This window comes from Balaenoptera acutorostrata, chromosome 12 (genome assembly GCF_949987535.1).
Source record: "Balaenoptera acutorostrata chromosome 12, mBalAcu1.1, whole genome shotgun sequence".
Lineage (NCBI taxonomy): Eukaryota > Metazoa > Chordata > Mammalia > Artiodactyla > Balaenopteridae > Balaenoptera > Balaenoptera acutorostrata.
Genome location: NC_080075.1, coordinates 10,922,548 through 10,945,568, shown reverse-complemented (window position 1 = coordinate 10,945,568; position 23,021 = coordinate 10,922,548). Strand labels below are relative to the sequence as shown.

Here is a 23,021-nt window from a genome sequence, read left to right as displayed (position 1 = left end):
CCAGAAAACCACCTCAATGCTTAGGAGAACAAACCATGATTCCTTTACAAAAATGGCTTAGGCGTTTCAACTCAAGACTCAAAGAAGATTCCAGAATAGAAAGTGGGCTCAAATATTTAAGTTGTATCTCCAGAGATGTCTCCTGTTGCTTTCATTTTTTAAAACATTCATCTAAATTTAGTTTTCAGTAGAGTGGGTAGGCTGTCGTTAGTGCCAACACTTTGCACTCTTCAAAAATTTTACAAGGGACTTCCCTGGTGGTCCAGTGGTTAAGACTCCGTGCTTCCACTGCAGGGGGCATGGGTTCGATCCCTGGTCAGGGAACTAAGATCCTGCATGCCGCACCGTGTGGCCAAAAGAAAAAAGAAAAAAAAATAGTATACAAACATTTTACAATGAATATGAATAAACAGAAAATCACTTTTTTTTTTCTTACAGCTGCTTTTAAGAAAGTGAATTCTGTTACGGTAACAGATGTCCGTGAACACGAACTGGGGACTCACGTACATGACGTCGGGGCTGTTTGCGGTGGTGACCAGCACGTAGAGCTCAAACGCTATGTCCAGGATGTTGGTGAAGTAGGGCGATCCTTGCACTGTTTTGAGACCCCTAAAAAGGAACCAGCAACACAGAGTGAAAAAAACCCACGGACATAAATGAAGCTGCGGTTCCGGACACACTTTTCCCCTTTCGAGAACCCTCCTGGAGTGCCTGAACGAGGAAGACAGCATCTAGTGACCGATTCTGCCACGAACGGGCTGAACTCAAACGTGGGAGAATTCTCAGGCAGAAACTTCCAGGGTAGCCTGCTCACCTATCCCCGAAAAGCTTCAAGGCCATGAGGGAGAATATCAACACGCTGAAGATGAACAAGAGGAAGACGTAGAGGATATCGGGCAGAGTGTTCCGGATGCTTCGAAAAGCCCTTCGGATCTGTGAAGACAACATTTCATTTCGTTTACGGGCAATCAGCTAATTTTCTGCTAAAACAAAAACCACACCCCCCTTAGCAGATGCAAACCGGTATATCGAGAATGGATAAACCACAAGGTCCTACTGTAGAGCACAGGGAACTATATTCAATATCCTGGGATAAACCATAATGGAAAAGAATATGAAAAAGAATGTATATATATATATGTGTATAACTGAGTCGCTTTGCTGTACAGCAGTAATTAACACAACATTGTAATTCAACTATACTTCAGTAAAAAATAAGTTTAAAAAAACACGCCCTTTTGTATCCTAAATCATATCCTTACCTGACGACTTTCAGGGAAATTAATTAGGAAGACTGGCCTCAAGGCCCTTGACCATCGAACTCCGTGGATGTTAACAGCCTCCAGGGACCCATAGGTGATCAGATCAATCAAGGTCAGCTGTGAGAGACACGGGACAGCGGTGTTGGTACGGCCAGAGGACAGAGGAAGTGACCATGTGGATGCATGTTCACTGACCCAGAAGGAGGGTCACAATACGTCATGGAAAAAGGCACGTTTCATAAACAGCATAATCTGGTTTCATAATAGAACTTTAATAGCAGCTGTCGTTTGAGACTTTACTATGGGCCATGTCCTCTAATAAGCTTTCCATAGATTATTCCGTTTATCTCACCACACCCCTAAAGTGGGCACCATTCCTGGATGGAAATGCTTGAGGCACAGTGAGGGAGATCACGTGGCCCCGGTCGCACAGCCAATACGGGGGGCAGACCTGGGACTGGAACGCAGGTAGTCTGGCGTCAGAGCCCCAGCGGTTACCCACACTGCTACACGCACCCACACTATATCGTACTTGACTTTAACTTTTCTTCAATTCTGCATATGAGATAGGTTTTCTAGCCCAGCAACGGGGTAGAAATATCTAGACTACAGAAAATTTTTATCATTCCTTATTAAGGTCAGTTTGTGATCCTGAGGACAGGCAAAAGAAGAAGGACCCAGTGCAGTTTAGAAAAATACAAGTTAAAAAGGAATAATCTACCATCATCAAAAGTGTTAGCTCAATCCCTCTGGCGGCAAGGCATAGAGGATCGAGAGAGAGCCAACGCGGGGGAGAGAAAGGACAGAGACACAGAAAGACGCTGCTGCTGGCTGCTGCACTGGGTGCCCACTGGAGGGAACCAGGGTGACTGTCCCAGGGCAGCATGGATGGACAGATCACCAAGGCTTATGGTATCTGAGGAGGCTTCCCGGAGAAGGCAGTCCCTGACGTAATCTTAAAGCAAAGAAAAAACTTTAAAAGGCTAAAACTCAGAGAAGTCAAGAGCCATGGCAGGCAGACACAGTAAAGGGACTCTCGGGAAGCAGAGGGTCCTGGGGGTGGGGGCAGAGGAGAGCAGGAAGTGACCAGACCCCAGACCGAGGGCAGGTGGCTTTGAGGGCCAGGCTAAAAAGCTAAGTCTTATTCCCAGGGCCTGGGGAATCCAGAAAGTCTTTCAAATAAGGGTGATGGAGGCAAAGGAGTGAGACCCCCCTCCCCCCCGGTAACAGATGCAGGACAGATCTGGACGGGGCAACTGTGTCTCCTCATCCAGTTCACTCCATACACCTTTACAGAGCGCCTCTTACGTGCGTGCGGGGTGTTGTTCTAGCTCCAGAGAGAGAGCAGAGAGCTAGCTAGAGAGTGCCTGCCCTCAGGGGTGCATCCTCCGGCAGGAACGAGCAGCAATGATGTCAAGTATGCTCTTTGGCAGGTGGCGGGACCTGCTCTGGGGAAAACCTAGGTGAGGCGAGGGGCTGAGGGCATGCAGGGAGGGGCAACCAAACAGCACTGCGAGGAGGGAGACATGGGCGTGGGGAGGGACACAGAGCTTCAGCCACGACGAGGACTTTGGCTTTTTTCTGATGGGTTATGGGAAGCCGCTGAACGATCTGAAGCAGGGAGCACGCTGACCGGACTTAGGACTTGGGCTTGCAAAGCGTGTGTGCGCCCATCATATTCTAGGCTGCACGCTGGGCGTCTTAGGAGATGAGGAGGGACCTCCGACCCTGTCCTAGGAGGGGGCCACGTAGCAAAAAGGGCCACAAAAGAGGTGCCTGCTCTCCCGGAAGAAGAGCAGGGGTGCCTTTTTCTATTTTATATACTCTATTGTTTGAATTTCTCTTTCTTCCAAAAATAACCTCTCCCCGCACTTTTTATTTATTTTTTTACAGTTTTCCCACCCATCTCATCCTCCACCTTCCTGTGTCAGGTAACACTGTTTTCTGGACTGAACCCAAGCTGTAGTCACAGGTCTCATCCCAGACTGAGTGTTCTTGCATTCGTTTTTTTAATAATAGAAAGTGAAGATATTTCTAAAAAATAAGACCAGACAGATACTCTGTGTATTCTGAGTGTTCAGCAGACGTGTGAAGGGAAGTCGAAAAAAATAGAGAAAGGGCGAGAAAAGACAGTGGACATTCTAGGCCCAAGAGGCACTGCACGCGGAGGAAGAGCATGCGGGGCAGCAGGCAGCTCGGGCGGCTGGAGTGGGGGGGACCGCGTGAGGCACGTTTGCAGGATGGTTGGGTCGGAGGGCTCAACAGTCTGTGGGGCTCACAGAGTTGTTTTGAGCAAGGGAGGGTCGTGATCTGAGGTGTGCTTCTGAGAATTACCCCAGCAGTGGCATCTCAAATGCATGTATCAGGGATCTGAGGTTGAGGTGAGTATGGCAGTTCCTGAAAGGGGAGACAGGGCTCTGGACCACACCGTGGGAACAGAATGGCGTGCAGCAGAGAGATAACGCATGGCCACATCAGACCACGGCAGTGGTCCCAGTGGGGAGAGGGGGAAACGGTGCAAGAGGCATCCTGAGGGGTTTTGGGAGGACGGGGAGGAGAGAGAACGGAGGGAATCCTGACAAGGAGGACTTGGAGTGAGTGATGGGAGATAAAGCACCACAGACCAATGAAAAACAGCTATGGGAGTCGTGGGATGAAAAGGGTGGGTTTGGTCCCTTTGAGTTTGAGTTGAAACACTGATGGGGAAACAACAAATAGGTGGCCACAGAGTGAAGAAACTCAGAGGGGAAACCAGTATCAGCTACAGCCTGGGGACCCCTACCCACCAACTGTTCGTGGAAGCTCTGAGAATGGATGGCCCTCCAGGGAAAGAACATCAAGTAGAAAGAGCAGAGACCAGGACTCTGAGGGGGGTTAACTGGGAAGAACTGTGGTTCGGGCAGGTTGCCTGTTGTGCTGAGATGCTAATTATAAAGTACCCTCAGCTCATCACTGCCCGGGCCCCTCTCTCATCACAGCAGCATTTCAGAGCACATTACCCTGCCTCACTTGGCATAACCTCTTAGCATATGTCCTTCCAGATTTTTCTATGGATCTCTAACACTCCTTCCTCTTTTCTTTTAACAACAATGTGCTCCAACTGTATTGTAACCTGCTCTTTTGGCTTAATGGACCATAAGAATCTCTCCTTGAGAAGAGACACGTAAGAGCATTTAAGGCCATTTTAACGGATGTGGGTGTACCATGTTTTATTTATTTCCTATTGTCAGGAAATACAGTTGTTTCCAATTTTTCAATACTATGAACAACTCAGCCATGACCAATCTTGTGGCTAAATCTTTGAACACATCCTTTTTTCCTAAAGATCAAGTCCCAGGATTGGAAATCTGGGAGCAAGCACATGCATACCTAAGGCTTTACGAAAATAACTGCCAACCAGCCTTCCAGAAAGACAGCTTATTCCTCCCTCGAGTAGAGTGTGACGGGTTCTGTTTTCAATCTTGCTAACATTGTTTTATAGGCAAACACACGGTATTTTATTGCTGCTTTCATATGTAGTTCTTAAAGTTAAACATTTTTTCATATCTGCTATTATTTATTTCTTCTTTTATGAGACGCCTTCACCGATTTTGAGCACATTTTTTATTGCAGCTTCTGTCTCTTTTTTCTTTAATTTGGAAGTGCTCTTGATATGTTAAATAGTCACACTGTCATATTTTGCCCAATTTGTGCTTCAGTCATTGTGATCTGCTGGCAGTTGTGCTGATGGTGTTTGCTGTACAAACATTGTCATTATTTCTTTTTCTTTTTTAATTAATTTATTTATTTTTGGCTGCATTGGGTCTTTGCTGCTGTGCGTGGGCTTTCTCTAGTTGCGGCGAGCGGGGGCTACTCTTAATTGTGGTGCATGGGCTTCTCACTGCGGTGGCTTCTCTTGTTGCAGAGCACGGGCTCTAGGCGCCCGACCTTCAGTAGTTGTGGTGCATGGGCTTAGTTGCTCCGCGGCGTGTGGGATCTTCCCAGGCAAGGGCTCGAACCCGTGTCCCCTGCATTAGCAGGCGGATTCTTAACCACTGCGCCTCCAGGGAAGCCCTGTCATTATTTCTTGAACCAGCCCAAACCTACTGAGTTTTTCTTCACAGTTTTCTCTTCATAGTTTCTACATTTGACCACAAACTCTCAAAGGCACCGTCATGAACACTCACCACTATGGTTACCATGATGCAGATGTTTTTCGTATCCTTCCAGAAAACCATCTGAGGAGTGACTTTCGCAAAGTGTACAAGTCTCCCAAAGAATGCAGTCAGACAGAGTACTTCTGCTATCGAGGTAGCCTGTGGCAGACGAGAGAGAGGGAACCAGCGCCCTGCCGCTCAGAGGCATGGCTTAATTCTCTCTTACCACCCTGACCTCCGACCCCCCCTGACACCACCCTGTGAGCATTAGCAATGTCCCTTAATTTTACTGAAAGTTGCAGCAAAATTCCTTGCTGGTTGGAATGGTTTCTTTTTCTTAAGGGGAAACCTGCCCCTGAACCACAAATCCCATGACCCAGCTGGCAGGGCTTCCTTGGGGCGGGGGCTGAATCAGCAAGCAGAGGACCCCCGGAAGGCATTTCCTCAGAAAATGGGGGGGGGGTCAGGGATGGCAGAAGCAGGGGCAACCACTATGCTCTCAAATTCCCCACATTCATACTCAGAATAGACACCTAGAAGTTCAGTTTCTCTAATAATAACGCTCCGAAGATGTGTTTCGAAATGCCAGGTCGTTCCTTAGACATCGCCGCCACTGCAGTGCCACTGCCTGTATTTGGTTGGTTAGAGGAGAGAACGGAGACCCCTGGGCCCACTGCAAAGTCCTGACCATCTCCTCCGTGGGCTCCAGGGCACCAATTCCAAACTCCCCGCAGGCAGCTAGATTTGCAGGCTGTGTGTGCGGCCCATGCTTTGCCTGCCATTGCCAGGAGACAGTAAATCCTCCCGAACAAGGGCACTTTCCTCCATTCATGGGGAGAGGAGGATGGCAAAGTAGGACAAGATGGGGAAAGGGACGGTTTGGCTCAGGCTAGGAAGATGGAAAGGTCTGGGGTGAGGGTGGAGGGAATGAACTCCCTAAGGGACTGGAGGAAGGGGCTGGGTCTGGGCCCTGAAAGCAGCAGGTGGCACAATTCCCCCATCCCCACCCCGGCCCTCATGAGGCCTGGGCTCCGATATGGGCTGCAGCCCCTTCAAACTTTCTAGCTCTCAGCCTGTTCACCTTTCAGGGGCTATAAAGACTCACTGTCAAGGCCAGGCTTGCAAAAGGGCCTGGGGCAATCCCAGGACACCCTTGCTCAAGATAAGATTTTCTTGGTAATGCTGAATCTGGCCAAAGCTCCCCCCCATAATGCATTGGATTTTAGAGGCTTGAAGTACAAACACTGGCTGAAGGGACACTCTGGAACTCAGGCAGCCAAGCCCACGCTGCATGTGACCGATAACAAACAGAAAGGTGAGGACTCAGAGGGAGGCCATGGGCTGAGAAGAGACCCTGTGGACCCCTCGCCTCGGCCAGTGCCGTGGGGAGGGCAGGGGGGGCGGTAGGGGGACCGACCCTGTCCAGGGTTGTGAATGCACAGCGCTGCTTCTTCAGACTTGGTGTTTGTTTCGAAAGTCACTGGGCTAAAAGTTTTCTACCCAGAGGCTTCATTAATCGGGACATCCTCATCAAATGAATGTGTGGAAGACCGCCAACTTTGAGCCCCCAAAGAACCACGCTTCTGGTTTTCACCCCCTTGTGCAGTGTCCTCCCCTGTTGGCTCAGGGCTCGGGCATGTGATGGGCTTTGGCTTTGGGACATCAGCAAGTGTGGTGTGTGAGGCGGTGGATGGCGCTTGCTCCCTGGGATGCTCCTTCTTGGACCCCACCCACCCACTGCGAGAAGCCCAGAGCATGTGGAGTGGCCGTGTGGAGGCGAGCAGGGGCACTCTGGTCCACAGCTCCAGCCAGGTGAGCTCCCAGCTGCCAGCCAGAGATCTACCACCCTGGCCAACATGAAAATCTACCTGGCTCAGCCCAGCCACCTGCAGAATCATGAGAGATAATAAAAGGCTGTTCTTTAAGGCAAGGGGTCAAGGAACTCTGTCAAAGGACCAGACAGTAATATTTTAGGCTCTGCAAGTTATACAGTCTCTTGCCTACTCTGAGAGGCAAGAGCCGTGTCGAGTCAAGAATTAATGTGAGCAGGTCATCAATTTATTACTTAGACTCATCTGGAGTAGCTGGGTAATTTGATGTATTACTTAAAAGCACCTATCAATAATGATTTATGACTATGAAAAAAGCTGGAAATGTGGCAAGTACAAGTCATATATTACACTATATTATGACATTGTCTACTCGGCATTAAATAAATACGCTTTTAAAACATCACTTGTCTGTCCAGTTTGTCCCTGTAGGCACAGAAGACCAAAAACTGCCACTCCCTTTCCAATGCCTACTGATGAAAGCATCAGCTCAGCGAGTAGGCAGAATTCTTCCAACCCCCCCTAGCAAGAAAAATAAAACCAAATCCATACTTATTGAAATCTGAGGGGGAAAAAAAGGAAGAGGCATGGGACCCAACTCATCTCTGACAAAGTCTGGTTAGCCATTCTGTGCTGAATGCTTACCAAGAAAGGGAGCGGGAACAAGGCCGGTTCCTCAAAGAGGGCAAGAGCGAGGTCCACCCAAATGAAGAAGTAAGTGGCTGCCCGCATTGTCCAGTGGTTATAGAAATGGTAAAGTCTGGAGCAGAGAAGAACAAAGAAGGTTATAAACAATGAGCAGGAGTTAAACAGCACCCCCAAATCCCATCAGAAGAAGAGTAGTGGGAGGTAAAATACAAAGTTCCCTCTCTGGCCACCTTTCCTTTCAATTCTAGAGAGTGAGGGGTAGCATTTCATTGAGCGCACACTATAAAACACTAACAGAAAAAATCCGGGATATTATCATACCTCAAAGCACATTCTCTTAACAGTCTCAAGCTAGGATTAGCACCCTCCCCGTGGGGTGGTGGTGACCCTAGGATGTACTTTTAGAGGACTGATGCAGAACAAACCCTCATTAGAGTGACCTGTTATTACGTGGCACAGGAGCCTAACCGATTTCTAATGTGCATCAGCCCATCAGGGCCTGGTGGACTCAGAGAGATCTCGCGGTCACACGGGTCTCTTCCCATTAGGGGGACAGTCCCCCAGCATCCAGGCATGAGGTATTCACTGCTGCCTTTCAGGCACTGACACTCAGTCCTGATGATAAGAATTTTTTTTTTTCTTATCCTGAGCCATATCTTTGGTTTTAGTTCAACCCCTAGGGGGTTAGGGAGAAAAAGCTGAATTCCCATGAAAAGAACAAACGTGTAAGTCGCATCAAAAGGCAACAGAAAGGAAAAGGACAAGTTTTCTTTTCATTTAGGCGCCTCTAAGAGGACAACTATATCTAGGAGGGAAAGATGATGACATGTTTTTAATTTGGATGCTTTATCTCCTGTCCTGGCTGTTATTTACTCATTTATCTGTTCTTAGTATATCTGTTGAATGCGTCCCTACCTGTGAGGTACCATGCCATTAGAACTAAAAAAAAAAAGGATAGGATTTACCCAACTCTGTGTGCTATACCCTATATACTTCTCAAAATATTTGTGGAAACAATGCCTTCAGTTTGGGTTCAACTTCAAGAATATGAAGCGCTAAAGGAGAGGTGATTCTAGGTGATAGTTTAACACTTTAATTACCTGACAGCCTGAGGGGATGTTTCAAATGGAACGTTTCTGTTGTACTGAGCGTCAGAAACATAGGCAGCTGCCAGGAGAAGGTCCTGGTCCTCATTGGGAGAAAGTAAGGGGAGAACAACAGTCAGAGTCGGAAAGGATACTTTACTTTTTCGTTTATAAGTACTTATTGAGTATAAAAGGAAACTCCTCTTCACCTCTCCCCTGGGCCCCACTCTCGCCAGACAGAACTAGCATTAATGGTACTGTATGTTCACCTCCAGATGTTTTCCTGAGCAATGAGAATCCTGCAGTGGGGCTGAGGCACAGGCATGCTTAACTTTCCTGAATTTAAATGTAGGTTCTCAGAGGAGGAAACGAAAACAAGAAAGCACTGAACAGTATATACAGATGTACTTAAATGGTGTATTTATACATACATATATAGGGTTATGTACACAAATATATATATACACACACACACATATATATAAACATAAAATTATATTTAGGCTACTTGATAGTTGGTTAGAGGGATTTTCAAATTTAATTTTGACAAGTCAATTATTGCCTTTCTTGACAATGTTTGAACTTAACTCCTTCTCAAGGTATGACCTCATTCTATACATACACATAATTTTAAAAGAATAAAATTGTTTTCATACGACACAAAGCTTATTTTTTCACTCAATATATTCTGGACTTTTTTTTCATGACAATACTTATAGATCTAACCCATTCTTTTTAACAAATGCCTCTTCCTTTAGGTAGTTTCCCTTTTGCAATATATTTTGAACACAATTATATTGAATATTTTAATATATATTTATTACACACACGTACTTTTGTACCATAGGAGTGTTTCTGTAGGATAGAGTATAACTTGTGGATGGAAGGTATGTCATTTTCTATTTTGATAGGTACGACCAAATTGTCTACCCCAAAGTTACGCATTTTATATGCCTCAAAATAGTACATGAATATACATGTTTTCCTGCTTCTCACCAACATTAATATGATTTTAAATGGTTGATAACATCCAATCAACTAAAGGGGCATCTTGAGATTTAGTTTAATTTGTCCATGACCTGTACAGCTGAGCCCCATTGGTGATGGCTCACACTTCTGATTCTGTATAAATTAGATAAAGAATACATACAAACAGACTGGCTATTTAGACCTCCTTATGTACTTCAGAAGGAAACACAACCTGATTATCCAATTGATTACCGGAGTTACCGCCTCAAAATAGAGGACTGGTATGGAAATCTCTCACTGGTCAAGAAAGTTAATTTTGAAAATGCATGAAGTATTCGGAGAGGTCAAAAGATTCCAAATTTTATATTTAATTTTCATATCAAACACCCATAGTAGATATTTGTACACATAGTAGAACTGTGTTTCCTAAATTTATTTCATATTGCAACACTTTAAAAAATAAGTTCTATTGTATTAAGAACACAAACATTAGTTATTATGTCTTTTAATAGACATTTCACCAAAGAAGATACAAGGATAGTAAATAAGCACATGAAAAGATGCTCAACATCTTTAGTCATTAGGAAAAAGCAAATTTAAGCCACAATGAGATACTACTACATGTTCACTGGAATGGCTAAAAATAAAGACTGACCACACCAAGTGTTGACAAGGATGTGGAGCAACTAAAACTCTTGTTGGTAGGGATGGAAAACAGTGCATTTGCTGTGGAAAACAGTTTGGTGCTTTCTTGGCCATTCCACTCCTAAGTAGTTACCAAAGAGAAAGAAAGCATACGTCCACACAAAAACTTGTACATCCAGCCCAAGAATGTGGCTTATGTTAGACATGCCATTCCAAAGTTGCACTGGTATATAAATGTTCACAGCAGCTTAATAGCCAAATACTGGAAACAACCATAATGCTCTACAAACAAGTGAAGGGATAAACAAAATGTGATATATCTGTACCAGGGAATACTACTCAGGAATTAAAAGGAATGAATCACTGATAAACATAACAAAATGGATGAATCTCAAAATAATTGTGCTGAGTGAAAGAGGGCAACCCCTCCCCCCTCAAAAAGAGTACCTACTATATGAGTCTATCTATATAAAATTCTAGAAAATGCAAACCAATCTATAGTTCCAGAAACCAGATCAGTTGCCTGGGGACGGGGCACTTGGGAGGAGGAGGAAGGGGATAGAGAGATGAGGCATGAAGAAACTTTTGGGGGTGATGGATACATTCATCACCTTGAATGTTGTGTTAATATCACAAGTGTATTCATATACCAAGGCTCATCAAACTATAGACTTTAAATGTGTGGCTTAGTGCATATCAATAATAGCTTAATAAATCTTTAAAAATTGCCCTCCAAAAAAGATAACGGTTTGGATTAAAAACTGATGTGGAACAATAATCCCACAGGTGAATTAACTGCTGTAAGAACCCATCACCTACTGATTCATGTGCATTCTCAGGGCTGGTATGGCAATTCTTAAGGGCAGTTTATTAAAACCGAAGAAGCATCATGTAAATGTGTTAAACAATTATCACACATTTTCTTTTACATACTTACAAAAATATTTTAGAAATATAGTAGAAAATCTAATATCAATTATTTTTCCCTGGAACATCTTGAACATTGAGGAACACCAGAGTTCCCCAGGATATGCTCAGAAATCTATTTTAGGTATAAAATGCCTAGCATCAGCAAGAGTTGATTTTTTTTTTTAAATGAACACATGTTAATTTTAAGAAAGTTTCATTAAGCCTCAAAAAGATCATACTGGGACAGCAAAGAATTCTGATATCAAGGTTTTTTAAAAAGAATATTTAAAGCAAAATATCTCAAAGGCACTACTGTTCCCAACTTTAAAATATGACGAGGGGACTTCCCTGGTGGCGCAGTGGTTGAGAATCCACCTGCCAGTGCGGGAGACACGGGTTCGAGCCCTGGTCCGGGAGGATCCCACATGCCGCGGAGCAGCTAGGCCCATGTGCCATAACTACTGAGCCTGCGCTCTAGAGTCCACGAGCCACAACTACTGAGCCCACGAGCCGAGAGCCCGTGCTCCTCAACAAGAGAGGCCACTGCAATGAGAGGCCCGCACGTCGCAACGAACAGCAGCCCCCACTCACCACAACTAGAGGAGGCCCACACGCAGCAGCAAAGACCCAATGCAGCCAAAAATAAAAAAAAAAAATAAAAAAAAATATGACGAGGGAATTCCCTGGCGGTCCAGTGGCTAGGACTCCTGCTTTCACTGCGAAGGGCACAGGGGTTCGCTCACTGGTCGGGGAACTAAGATCCCATAAGCCGCACGGTGCGGTCAAAAAACAAAAAAAACAAAAAACAAGCAAAAAAATATGATGGTACTAATATCTACCCCAAAAGATGGGTATAACAGACCCAGCAAAACAGTTTGTCCACAAACACGAACAGGAAAAACATGCTCACAAGCAATTCCTCAGCCAGCCGGGCCCTGGGGGTTACCTCCCTCAGACCCCACCCAGACTCCCGGCATTGAATCTACAAGCACCACGGCACCCCATCCAATTGCCCCCTTGCCAGCTGAACTTATGCCTGTCACGTTTCAATACGCTGACACTTTCATAATAGCTAATTTACCTTTACAGTAACGTTTCAAAGTGTTCCCATTCTTAACAGCTATTACATTTCTGACAGTCTGTGTCCTTTTAAGATCTCATCTGCTCTATCTTCTGGTTCTTCTTGTCTTCCCTCCCTCCATCCCGTTTGTGTACAACTTCTAAGTCTCCTACCCATTTTTGCTTGGGAAGAAGTACTCTCAACAGGCAAACTTATGGTAAATGAGCATTCTGACTTGTATTAAGGCCATTTGTATCTTCCCATAAAATGAATTTTTTTTCATCCACCCCAAGAATGTGGCTTATGTTAGACATGCCGTTCCAAAACTGCACATACTTTTCAAGTTTACATGAGAACCACTGCCCATGTCTACCATGAAAATGGCAAAGACCGGTTATCAGGCATTTCCCCAGATGCAGCTGATAAGTGGCTTTGTACATCAAAACAGCAGCCCCACCCTAGGGGAGGCCCTGCTGACCCCCTGGACAGTAGATCTCACCTCCGAGGCACAATACAATCACCTTCAGAGGTTTTGCTTGTAAAGATCCTGTTGCCCAGACCAGTTGCATCAGAATCTCTGGGAGGTGGGACCCAGGATTGAATTTTTAAAGTTCCCAGGTGATACCCACCACCAGAGCCTCCCATCAAGCCTCTTAGATAGCCTCAACCACCAGAGGGCAGACAGCAGAAGCAAGAAAAACTACAATCCTGCAGCCTGTGGACCAAAAACCACAGTTACAGAAAGATAGAGAAGATGAAAAGGCAGAGGGCTATGTACCAGATGAAGGAACAAGAAAAAAACCCAGAAAAACAACTAAATGAAGTGGAGATAGGCAACCTTCCAGAAAAAGAATTCAGAATAATGATAGTGAAGATGATCCAGGACCTCGGAATAAGAATGGAGGCAAAGATTGAGAAGATGCAAGAAATGATTAACAAAGACCTAGAAGAATTAAAGAACAAACAAACAGAGATGACCAATACAATAACTGAAATGAAAACTACACTAGAAGGAATCAATAGCAGAATAACTGAGGCAGAAGAACGGATAAGTGACCTGGAAGACAGAATGGTGGAATTCACTGCTGCGGAACAGACTAAAGAAAAAAGAATGAAAAGAAATGAAGACAGCCTAAGAGACCTCTGGGACAACATTAAACGCAACAACATTCGCATTATAGGGGTCCCAGAAGGAGAAGAGAGAGAGAAAGGACCAGAGAAAATATTTGAAGAGATTATAGTCGAAAACTTCCCTAACATGGGAAAGGAAATAGCCACCCAAGTCCAGGAAGCGCAGAGAGTCCCATACAGAATAAACCCAAGGAGAAACACGCCAAGACACATAGTAATCAAAGTGGCAAAAATTAAAGACAAAGAAAAATTATTGAAAGCAGCAAGGGAAAAACGACAAATAACATACAAGGGAACTCCCATAAGGTTAACAGCTGATTTCTCAGCAGAAACTCTACAAGCCAGAAGGGAGTGGCATGATATACTTAAAGTGATGAAAGGGAAGAACCTACAACCAAGATTACTCTACCCAGCAAGGATCTCATTTAGATTTGATGGAGAAATCAAAAGCTTTACAGACAAGCAAAAGCTAAGAGAATTCAGCACCACCAAACCAGCTCTACAACAAATGCTAAAGGAACTTCTCTAAGTGGGAAACACAAGAGAAGAATCGATAATTACCTTAAACGTGAATGGATTAAATGCCCCAACCAAAAGACATAGACTGGCTGAATGGATACAAAAACAAGACCCATATATATGCTGTCTACAAGAGACCCACTTTAGACCTAGGGACACATACAGACTGAAAGTGAGGGGATGGAAAAAGATATTCCATGCAAATGGAAATCAAAAGAAAGCTGGAGTAGCTATACTCATATCAGATAAAATAGACTTTAAAATAAAGAATGTTACAAGAGACAAGGAAGGACACTACATAATGATCCAGGGATCAATCCAAGAAGAAGATATAACAATTATAAATATATATGCACCCAACATAGGAGTACCTCAATACATAAGGCAACTGCTATCAGCTATAAAAGAGGAAATCGACAGTAACACAGTAATAGTGGGGGACTTTAACACCTCACATACACCAATGGACAGATCATCCAAAATGAAAATAAATAAGGAAACAGAAGCTTTAAATGACACAATAGACCAGATAGATTTAATTGATATATATAGGACATTCCATCCAAAAACAGCAGATTACACGTTCTTCTCAAGTGCGCACGGAACATTCTCCAGGATAGATCACATCTTGGGTCACAAATCAAGCCTCAGTAAATTTAAGAAAATTGAAATCATATCAAGCATCTTTTCTGACCACAACGCTATGAGATTAGAAATGAATTACAGGGAAAAAAACGTAAAAAAGACAAACACATGGAGGCTAAACAATACGTTACTAAATAACCAAGAGATCACTGAAGAAATCAAAGAGGAAATAAAAAAATACCTAGAGACAAATGACAATGAAAACACGACAACCCAAAACCTATGGGATGCAGCAAAAGCGGTTCTAAGAGGGAAGTTTATAGCTATACAAGCCTACCTAAAGAAACAAGAAAAATCTCAAGTAAACAATCTAACCTTACACCTAAAGAAACTAGAGAAAGAAGAACAAACAAAACCCAAAGTTAGCAGAAGGAAAGAAATCATAAAGATCAGAGCAGAAATAAATGAAATAGAAACAAAGAAAACAATAGCAAAGATCAATAAAACTAAAAGTTGGTTCTTTGAGAAGATAAACAAAATTGATAAGCCATTAGCCAGACTCATCAAGAAAAAGAGGGAGAGGACTCAAATCAATAAAATCAGAAATGAAAAAGGAGAAGTTACAACAGACACCGCAGAAATACAAAGCATCCTAAGAGACTACTACAAGCAAATTTATGCCAATAAAATGGACAACCTGGAAGAAATGGACAAATTCTTAGAAAGGTATAACCTTCCAAGACTGAACCAGGAAGAAACAGAAAATAGAACAGACCAATCACAGGTAATGAAATTGAAACTGTGATTAAAAATCTTCCAACAAACAAAAGCCCAGGACCAGATGGCTTCACAGGTGAATTCTATCAAACATTTAGAGAAGAGCTAACACCCATCCTTCTCAAACTCTTCCAAAAAATTGCAGAGGAAGGAACACTCCCAAACTCATTCTATGAGGCCACCATCGCCCTGATACCAAAACCAGACAAAGACACTACAAAAAAAGAAAATTACAGACCAATATCACTGATGAATATAGATGCAAAAATCCTCAACAAAATACTAGCAAACAGAATCCAACCACACATTAAAAGGATCATACACCACGATCAAGTGGGATTTATCCCAGGGATGCAAGGATTCTTCAATATACGCAAATCAATCAATGTCATACACCATATTAACAAATTGAAGAATAAAAACCATATGATCATCTCAATAGATGCAGAAAAAGCTTTTGACAAAATTCAACACCCATTTCTGATAAAAACTCTCCAGAAAGTGGGCATAGAGGGAACCTACCTCAACATAATAAAGGCCATATATGACAAACCCACAGCAAACATCATTCTCAATGGTGAAAAACTGAAAGCATTTCCTCTAAGATCAGGAACGAGACAAGGATGTCCACACTCACCACTATTATTCAACATAGTTCTGGAAGTCCTAGCCACGGCAATCAGAGAAGAAAAAGAAATAAAAGGAATACAAATTGGAAAAGAAGAAGTAAAACTGTCACTGTTTGCGGATGACATGATACTATACATAGAGAATCCTAAAACTGCCACCAGAAAACTGCTAGAGCTAATCAATGAATATGGTAAAGTTGCAGGATACAAAATTAATGCACAGAAATCTCTTGCATTCCTATACACTAATGATGAAAAATCTGAAAGAGAAATTAAGGAAACACTCCCATTTACCATTGCAACAAAAAGACTAAAATACCTAGGAATAAACCTACCTAGGGAGACAAAAGACCTGTATGCAGAAAACTATAAGACACTGATGAAAGAAATTAAAGATGATACCAACAGATGGAGAGATATACTATGTTCTTGGATTGGAAGAATCAACATTGTGAAAATGAGTATACTACCCAAAGCAATCTACAGATTCAATGCAATCCCTATCAAATTACCAATGGCATTTTTTACGGAGCTAGAACAAATCATCTTAAAATTTGTATGGAGACACAAAAGGCCCCGAATAGCCAAAGCAGTCTTGAGGGAAAAAAATGGAGCTGGAGGAATCAGACTCCCTGACTTCAGACTATACTACAAAGCTACAGTAATCAAGACAATATGGTACTGGAACAAAAACAGAAACATAGATCAATGGAACAAGATAGAAAGCCCAGAGATTAACCCACGCACCTATGGTCAACTAATCTATGACAAAGGAGGCAAAGATATACAATGGAGAAAAGACAGTCTCTTCAATAAGTGGTGCTGGGAAAACTGGACAGCTACATGTAAAAGAATGAAATTAGAATACTCCCTAACACCATACACAAAAATAAACTCAAAATCGATTAGAGACCTAAATATAAGACTGGACACTATAAAACTCTTAGAGGAAAACATAGGAAGAACACTCTTTGACATAAATCACAGCAAGATCTTTTTTGATCCACCTCCTAGAGTAATGGAAATAAAAACAAAAATAAACAAGTGGGACCTAATGAAACTTCAAAGCTTTTGCACAGCAAAGGAAACCATAAACAAGACGAAAAGACAACCCTCAGAATGGGAGAAAATATTTGCAAATGAATCAACGGACAAAGGATTAATCTCCAAAATATATAAACAGCTCATTCAGCTCAATATTAAAGAAACAAACACCCCAATCCAAAAATGGGCAGAAGACCTAAATAGACATTTCTCCAAAGAAGACATACAGACGGCCACGAAGCACATGAAAAGATGCTCAACATCACTAATTATTAGAGAAATGCAAATCAAAACTACAATGAGGTATCACCTCACTCCTGTTAGAATGGGCATCATCAGAAAATCTACAAACAACAAATGCTGGAGAGGGTGTGGAGAAAAGGGAACCCTCTTGCACTGTTGGTGGGAATGTAAATTGATACAGCCACTATGGAGAACAATATGGAGGTTCCTTAAAAAACTAAAAATAGAATTACCATATGACCCAGCAATCCCACTACTGGGCACATACCCAGAGAAAATCGTAATTCAAAAAGACACATGCACCCGAATGTTCATTGCAGCACTATGTACAATAGCCAGGTCATGGAAGCAACCTAAATGCCCATCAACAGACGAATGGATAAAGAAGATGTGGTACATATATACAATGGAATATTACTCAGCCATAAAAAGGAACGAAATTGAGTCATTTGTTGAGACGTGGATGGATCTAGAGACTGTCATACAGAGTGAAGTAAGTCAGAAAGAGAAAAACAAATATCGTATATTAATGCATGTATGTGGAACCTAGAAAAATGGTACAGATGAGCCAGTTTGCAGGGCAGAAGTTGAGACACAGATGTAGAGAATGGACATATGGACACCAAGGGGGGAAAACTGCGGTGGGGTGGGGATGGTGGTGTGCTGAATTGGGCGATTGGGATTGACATGTATACACTGATGTGTATAAAATTGATGCCTAATAAGAACCTGCAGTATAAAAAAACAAACAAAACAACTAATACTAAACTTTCATTGGGTTATTTGTATGGAAATATGTTAATATAAATGTTTCAGACACTACATGAAATTTCTAAAAATCTTATATTTGTATGTGTATGGAAATATGTTAATATAAATGTTTCAGACATTACATGAAATTTCTAAAAATCTTATATGTTCTGGTATAATGTTATATGTAATAATCCTAGTTATTACTTAAAAATGTATATCTCAGAAATAACTAATTTTCTTGTCAACTGCATTATTATGAACTTTCATCAAATCTTTAACCGTGGTCATTTTTAAGTCTTTTGTCATTTACAGACAGTTCTGGGTGTACTCTGATGATTTTGCAAATATGTTCCTATAAAAGGGTTTCATCTTCAAGAAATTCATGGAAAAGACTCTGACAAGTACAGGTTTCTGGTAACTGACTGTACTGCTGAACTGAATGAATAAGCATTTTCAGAACTCTAATGAAAAACTGATGAACTCATAAAAGTGCTAACAAAAGATCAAGATGAAAAAAAAATTAATTACATGGGACTGAGTGAACTGATGAGGATGAGTATAATTTTTGTGACTTTCTGTCTGAATTTAAAAAAAAAATCCCACAAGGACTCAGAGGCAAAAAAAAAAAAAAAAAAAAAAAGTTCCCAGGTGATTCCAACGTGCAGTCAAGATTGAAACATCACTGGTCTAAATATGGCCATTTTACTACTGCTTCTCATAGGTTTTGTATTTTCTTGGCACCCTGACAATAGCTGACTTCTCCTGATTTTCTTTTTCTCCTTTTCTCAGAGCCGTGACATTTCCTTTCCGCTCCCCAAGACTTAAAAACTTATTTAAGATGTTTGTGTTTTCTCCTCCCACGCTCCCCACTTTGCGTGCCTTCAGTCTGAAGAAGGTGAATAACTTAAATCCCTCTGGGTGAGAGGGAGGAGATTGTACAAGAGGGAGGGAAAAATGGATTCCAGAAGCTCTGGCGGACAGCAAGGAAGTGTGGGAATAAACAGCTGTAAGCTCCAGATACCTTTAAATCAGGCAACAGGAACCTTGACAAAACTGAACTTGTTGATAGAAGTGCTTTGAAAAAAGCCAATATGACTTGCTTAGATATAGAAGAAAATTAACATAACTTAAGGTAAAGAGAAATTACCATAAATTTCAAGTAAAAAATTCTTCCCTGTCTCAGGTTTTCCCTGTGTCATTACAAGCACTATACCTTCTGTCTGTCTGTCTCTGCCTCCCTTCTTTTCTCCCATAGGTTATGGGCACTCTGATGTCCAGAATACAGTAGGTCATTGCTTTCCCATGCACCCCCATTCAAAAGCTTCAGGCGACTTTTCTTTGCCTGGAGTGCCCACGGAATCAGATGTCAACCCCCTGGCTTAGCGCTTAGGGGCCTCACAATCTCCCCTCTGTCTTGGATCCCTCACTTTCCCTGCAGGAACCCCCTTCTCTGGCCCAAATTCGTGGACTGACTGTCCCACTCCCACGCCTGATCCCTTGCTCGCCTAAAACCAGGAACATCCTTTCCATTTCCCTTCACAGGGACCCATCTCAAATTTCACTCTCTCCACAAGGGCTGCCCATACCAGCAGCTTCCATTTCCATATGGGAAGACGGCCAAGGGAAGCTTGTGAAGTATACGGTGAGCATTCCATACAAAGAAATGGCTGCTGGGGGTAAGCTGGGCACGGCAGCCGAGGCAGGAAGGGTGAGAAAATAGGGCGCCGCTCGGTGTGGGTATAAACACCTCATGTCCCTCTGTGCAGAAAGCGACAACCTCCCGGCCAAGGGCAGCCTGAACATGTGTTTTCTTTGGCCCAGAGAGCGCTTTCTGGATGCTGGCTACTGAGTCAATTTTTTTAAAAACTGGAGCGGACACAAAAATGTGAACTTCTGGTTTCTCTTCAAAAGATCATAACATCTGGCCACGTTGGGTTGTATTGCAGTAAGTTTTTGCAACGCACCCTGATATTCAGTCTCCTGAGCAAACGCTTATTATTTTCCCCAATTCTGTGGGTCAGCCAGGAAGTCGTTCTGGTCCGGGCCAACTTAGCTGGTCTCTATGGTCATCTGGGGCTAGATGGTCTGGAACAGCTGCACTCACACATCTTGGCCATGTGCATCACACAGTCCCAAGAGCCCCAAAACAGGGTGATCTAAGAGTTGGATGAACAGGTTTAAGAAAAAGAACATTCAAAAAGAAGCACAGGAACATTCAAAAAGAAGCACAGGAAGTATCAAGTGATCTAAGAGTTGGATGAACAGGTTTAAGAATAAGAACGTTCAAAAAGAAGCACAGGAAGTATCAAGAGGTGATCACATACAGTCACAAAGAAACAGCACAGGACACTGGCTCTCAGCCTTGGCTGCACTTTCAATCCTTGGTAGCTTTAAAATTGCTACCCTGAATCGCCCAATTCAGCAATTAAATCAGAATCTCAGGGTAGCTACATTTCTAAAAGCAGGTAATTTTGACCAACAGTAAGGCTGAGAATCACTAGCATTTGGATTATTTCTTTTTCAAAGCTGAAAGTGTTGGTCAAAGTACCAGAATGGGTGGCCATCTTAGTAGCAGCCAAAAGAAACTCCAGGCAGAAAAGGGTTCTAAAAAACTGCTTGAAAGGAGAGGGTGGAAATGCATTTCAGGTGACTAGGCGGTTTCTTATGAAGTGACCCCAAACTAACTTTTAAAAAGGTTAACCAGGTCATACTGGCTACCCAGTGTCCGAGGTCAGAGCTTCAGTTTAATGACTCAATTATCACTGTTCTGCTGAGAACTACCTGTTGGTACCAGGCTCCTCACCTGTTATGCCTGCTCCCCTGGGGGAGGTCTTTGAAAGATACTGAGACATAAATAGCTGGCCCTTGCAGGCATGCATTAAGCCAATGTTTCACACAGGACTCAGCCAGGACTCTGGGCTGTTTTCAGACCTTGCATTTCTTGAGGTCTCAAATTATTAGTTTTTTACATTCTTCTCTTATTTTGACAAAGAAGCATTAAGTACACACAGAGAGAGACATGGACAGTCTCAAGCTAAAAAGATTTTCTTGCCATAGAAGGTGGGTGATCACCATCAGTTCCATCATTTTTGCAGAATGAGGGGAGCAAGACCTGGATTGGGTCAGAGCTGGGGACCGAGAATCCTTTCCCTCCTCTCCTTGAACTGCTCTGCCCTGCTTGTTCCCTTAAGGGACAGGGACATGGTAGAATCCACCTGTTGGAAGTGGCCAAGCCCCTTCAGGAGGCCCGCAGGCCAGGGAGCAATGACCGGGGCAGGGCTTTTTCACCCCACACATAAGCCTGCCCTGTGGACCGTCTTGAGCAGGCCGCAGGGGCCATACTGGCAGAGCAGCCCAGAGCTGAAGGGGCCACTCAAGGAGAGGAAGACAGAGCTACAACACCCTCCAGCTCCCACACACTGGCACAACCAAAGGAAATGCAGCACACATGAAAAGCCTACGTGTGCCAGGCACCGTGTCCTGGGCCTGAGGGACAGGGTCTTCGAGACTCCTCCGAGATGGGAGTGATTTATCACTGCCACTTTACACAGGGGGAAACCAGAGGCTTTCAGCGTCTTGCAATTCACAGCTAAAATTTCCTGAATCAGAGCCGAGGCTCTTTCCATTGGAGCCTTGCCTCCCTCTCCACTCTCTGAGTTCTTATCCAGCGAAAGGGAACAACCCAAGAAGGACTCTTGAAAGCCCCAAGTCTTCCAAAGCTCAGGCTGTCGGAGGGAAAGCAGAGCTGGGCGACTTGTGCAGCGCGTCTCCTTGGCCCGCAGGGATCGGAAGAGCCAGGGCTGCATCAGCACTCCCAGCGCCACATCCTGCAGCCTTCTTCCCGGGCGTTTCCCTGCAGCGGGACCCTCGCTTGTTTTCCCACCGCCATGGAGCGCCGTGCGGCGGGCGCGGGCCACCCAGACCCGGGGGCGCGCCACACGGGGACAGGACCCCCAACACGCAGCCCGGGCCCCGATTCCAGCTTGGCCCCCGTCCGGGGGAGGCGACTCCGGGCGGGCCTCTGGGTGCAGGCTTGACAGCTCCCGTAACGACCCTAAAGTGCGGGGTTGCGGCCTGGGGCAGGGCGCCTCTGCGCTCCAGCGGCGGTGCGCTTCCCGCACCCGGAGCGCCCAGAGGACCCGGAGGACCCAGAGGACTGAGGAAGCCCGGGGGCGGAGGGGCTCCGCACCCGCATCCCCGCCCCGGGGCCCTCGTTCCCCCCAGACGGCGCTCGCTGGGCCCGGGGTCGCTCTCCACCCGGGAGTCCCGGGGACGGCGGGCGCGGAGCCGGGAGACTCTGCCGTCGGCGCGCGGCCACCAGCCCTCGGGGTGCCCTTACCTCCAGGGCGGGCGGCTCCTCGGGGGACGACGGGCGTGGGCGATGCAGCCCAGCAGCTCGGTGGGCCCCGGGCATCGCGGCGGCGGCGCGCGGGGCGGGGATGGGGGAGCGTCGGGGCCGCGGGCAGCGGACTCTGCCCTCGGGCGGCAGCAGGCCCGGGCTCGGCGCGCTCCGCTCGGCCCTTCACGTGACCGCGGCGGGGCCACGCGGGCGGAGGACTGGGGGCGGGCGCGGCGGGTCCCCGGCTCTGGCCCCTTCCCGTCCGGCCTCCGGGCTCTTGCTGGAGCCGGGGGCGGGGACGGGACGCGGATCCGGGGGGCCCGAGGCGCAGGGGATTAGAGGCCAAGCTGGCAAAGGGTCCCAGCCGTGTGCCCCGGGCGTGTCACTGAGCCCGGGTTTCTGTATCAATAAAATAGGAACAAGACCTTCCTCCCAGGGTTGTCTCGAGAATTAAAGGA

The 23,021-nt window shown here is 44.7% G+C and overlaps 1 protein-coding gene across 1 annotated transcript in view; it reads right to left on the bottom strand.

Annotated features, from left to right (window-relative positions):
- Window positions 1-22,742, bottom strand: part of LOC103017170 (two pore channel protein 2-like) — a 45,674-nt gene extending 22,932 nt beyond the window's left edge. The window contains exons 1-7 of the mRNA XM_057558696.1: window positions 22,564-22,742; window positions 8,976-9,064; window positions 7,873-7,987; window positions 5,429-5,557; window positions 1,263-1,379; window positions 815-933; window positions 508-609 (exon numbers count right to left, since the gene is read on the bottom strand). Of these exons, the coding sequence (XP_057414679.1) occupies window positions 508-609; window positions 815-933; window positions 1,263-1,379; window positions 5,429-5,557; window positions 7,873-7,987; window positions 8,976-9,064; window positions 22,564-22,638 (746 nt within the window). The 5' untranslated portion in view covers window positions 22,639-22,742. The remainder of the gene's footprint in view (window positions 1-507; window positions 610-814; window positions 934-1,262; window positions 1,380-5,428; window positions 5,558-7,872; window positions 7,988-8,975; window positions 9,065-22,563) is intronic.
- Between the last annotated feature and the right edge of the window lie 279 nt (window positions 22,743-23,021).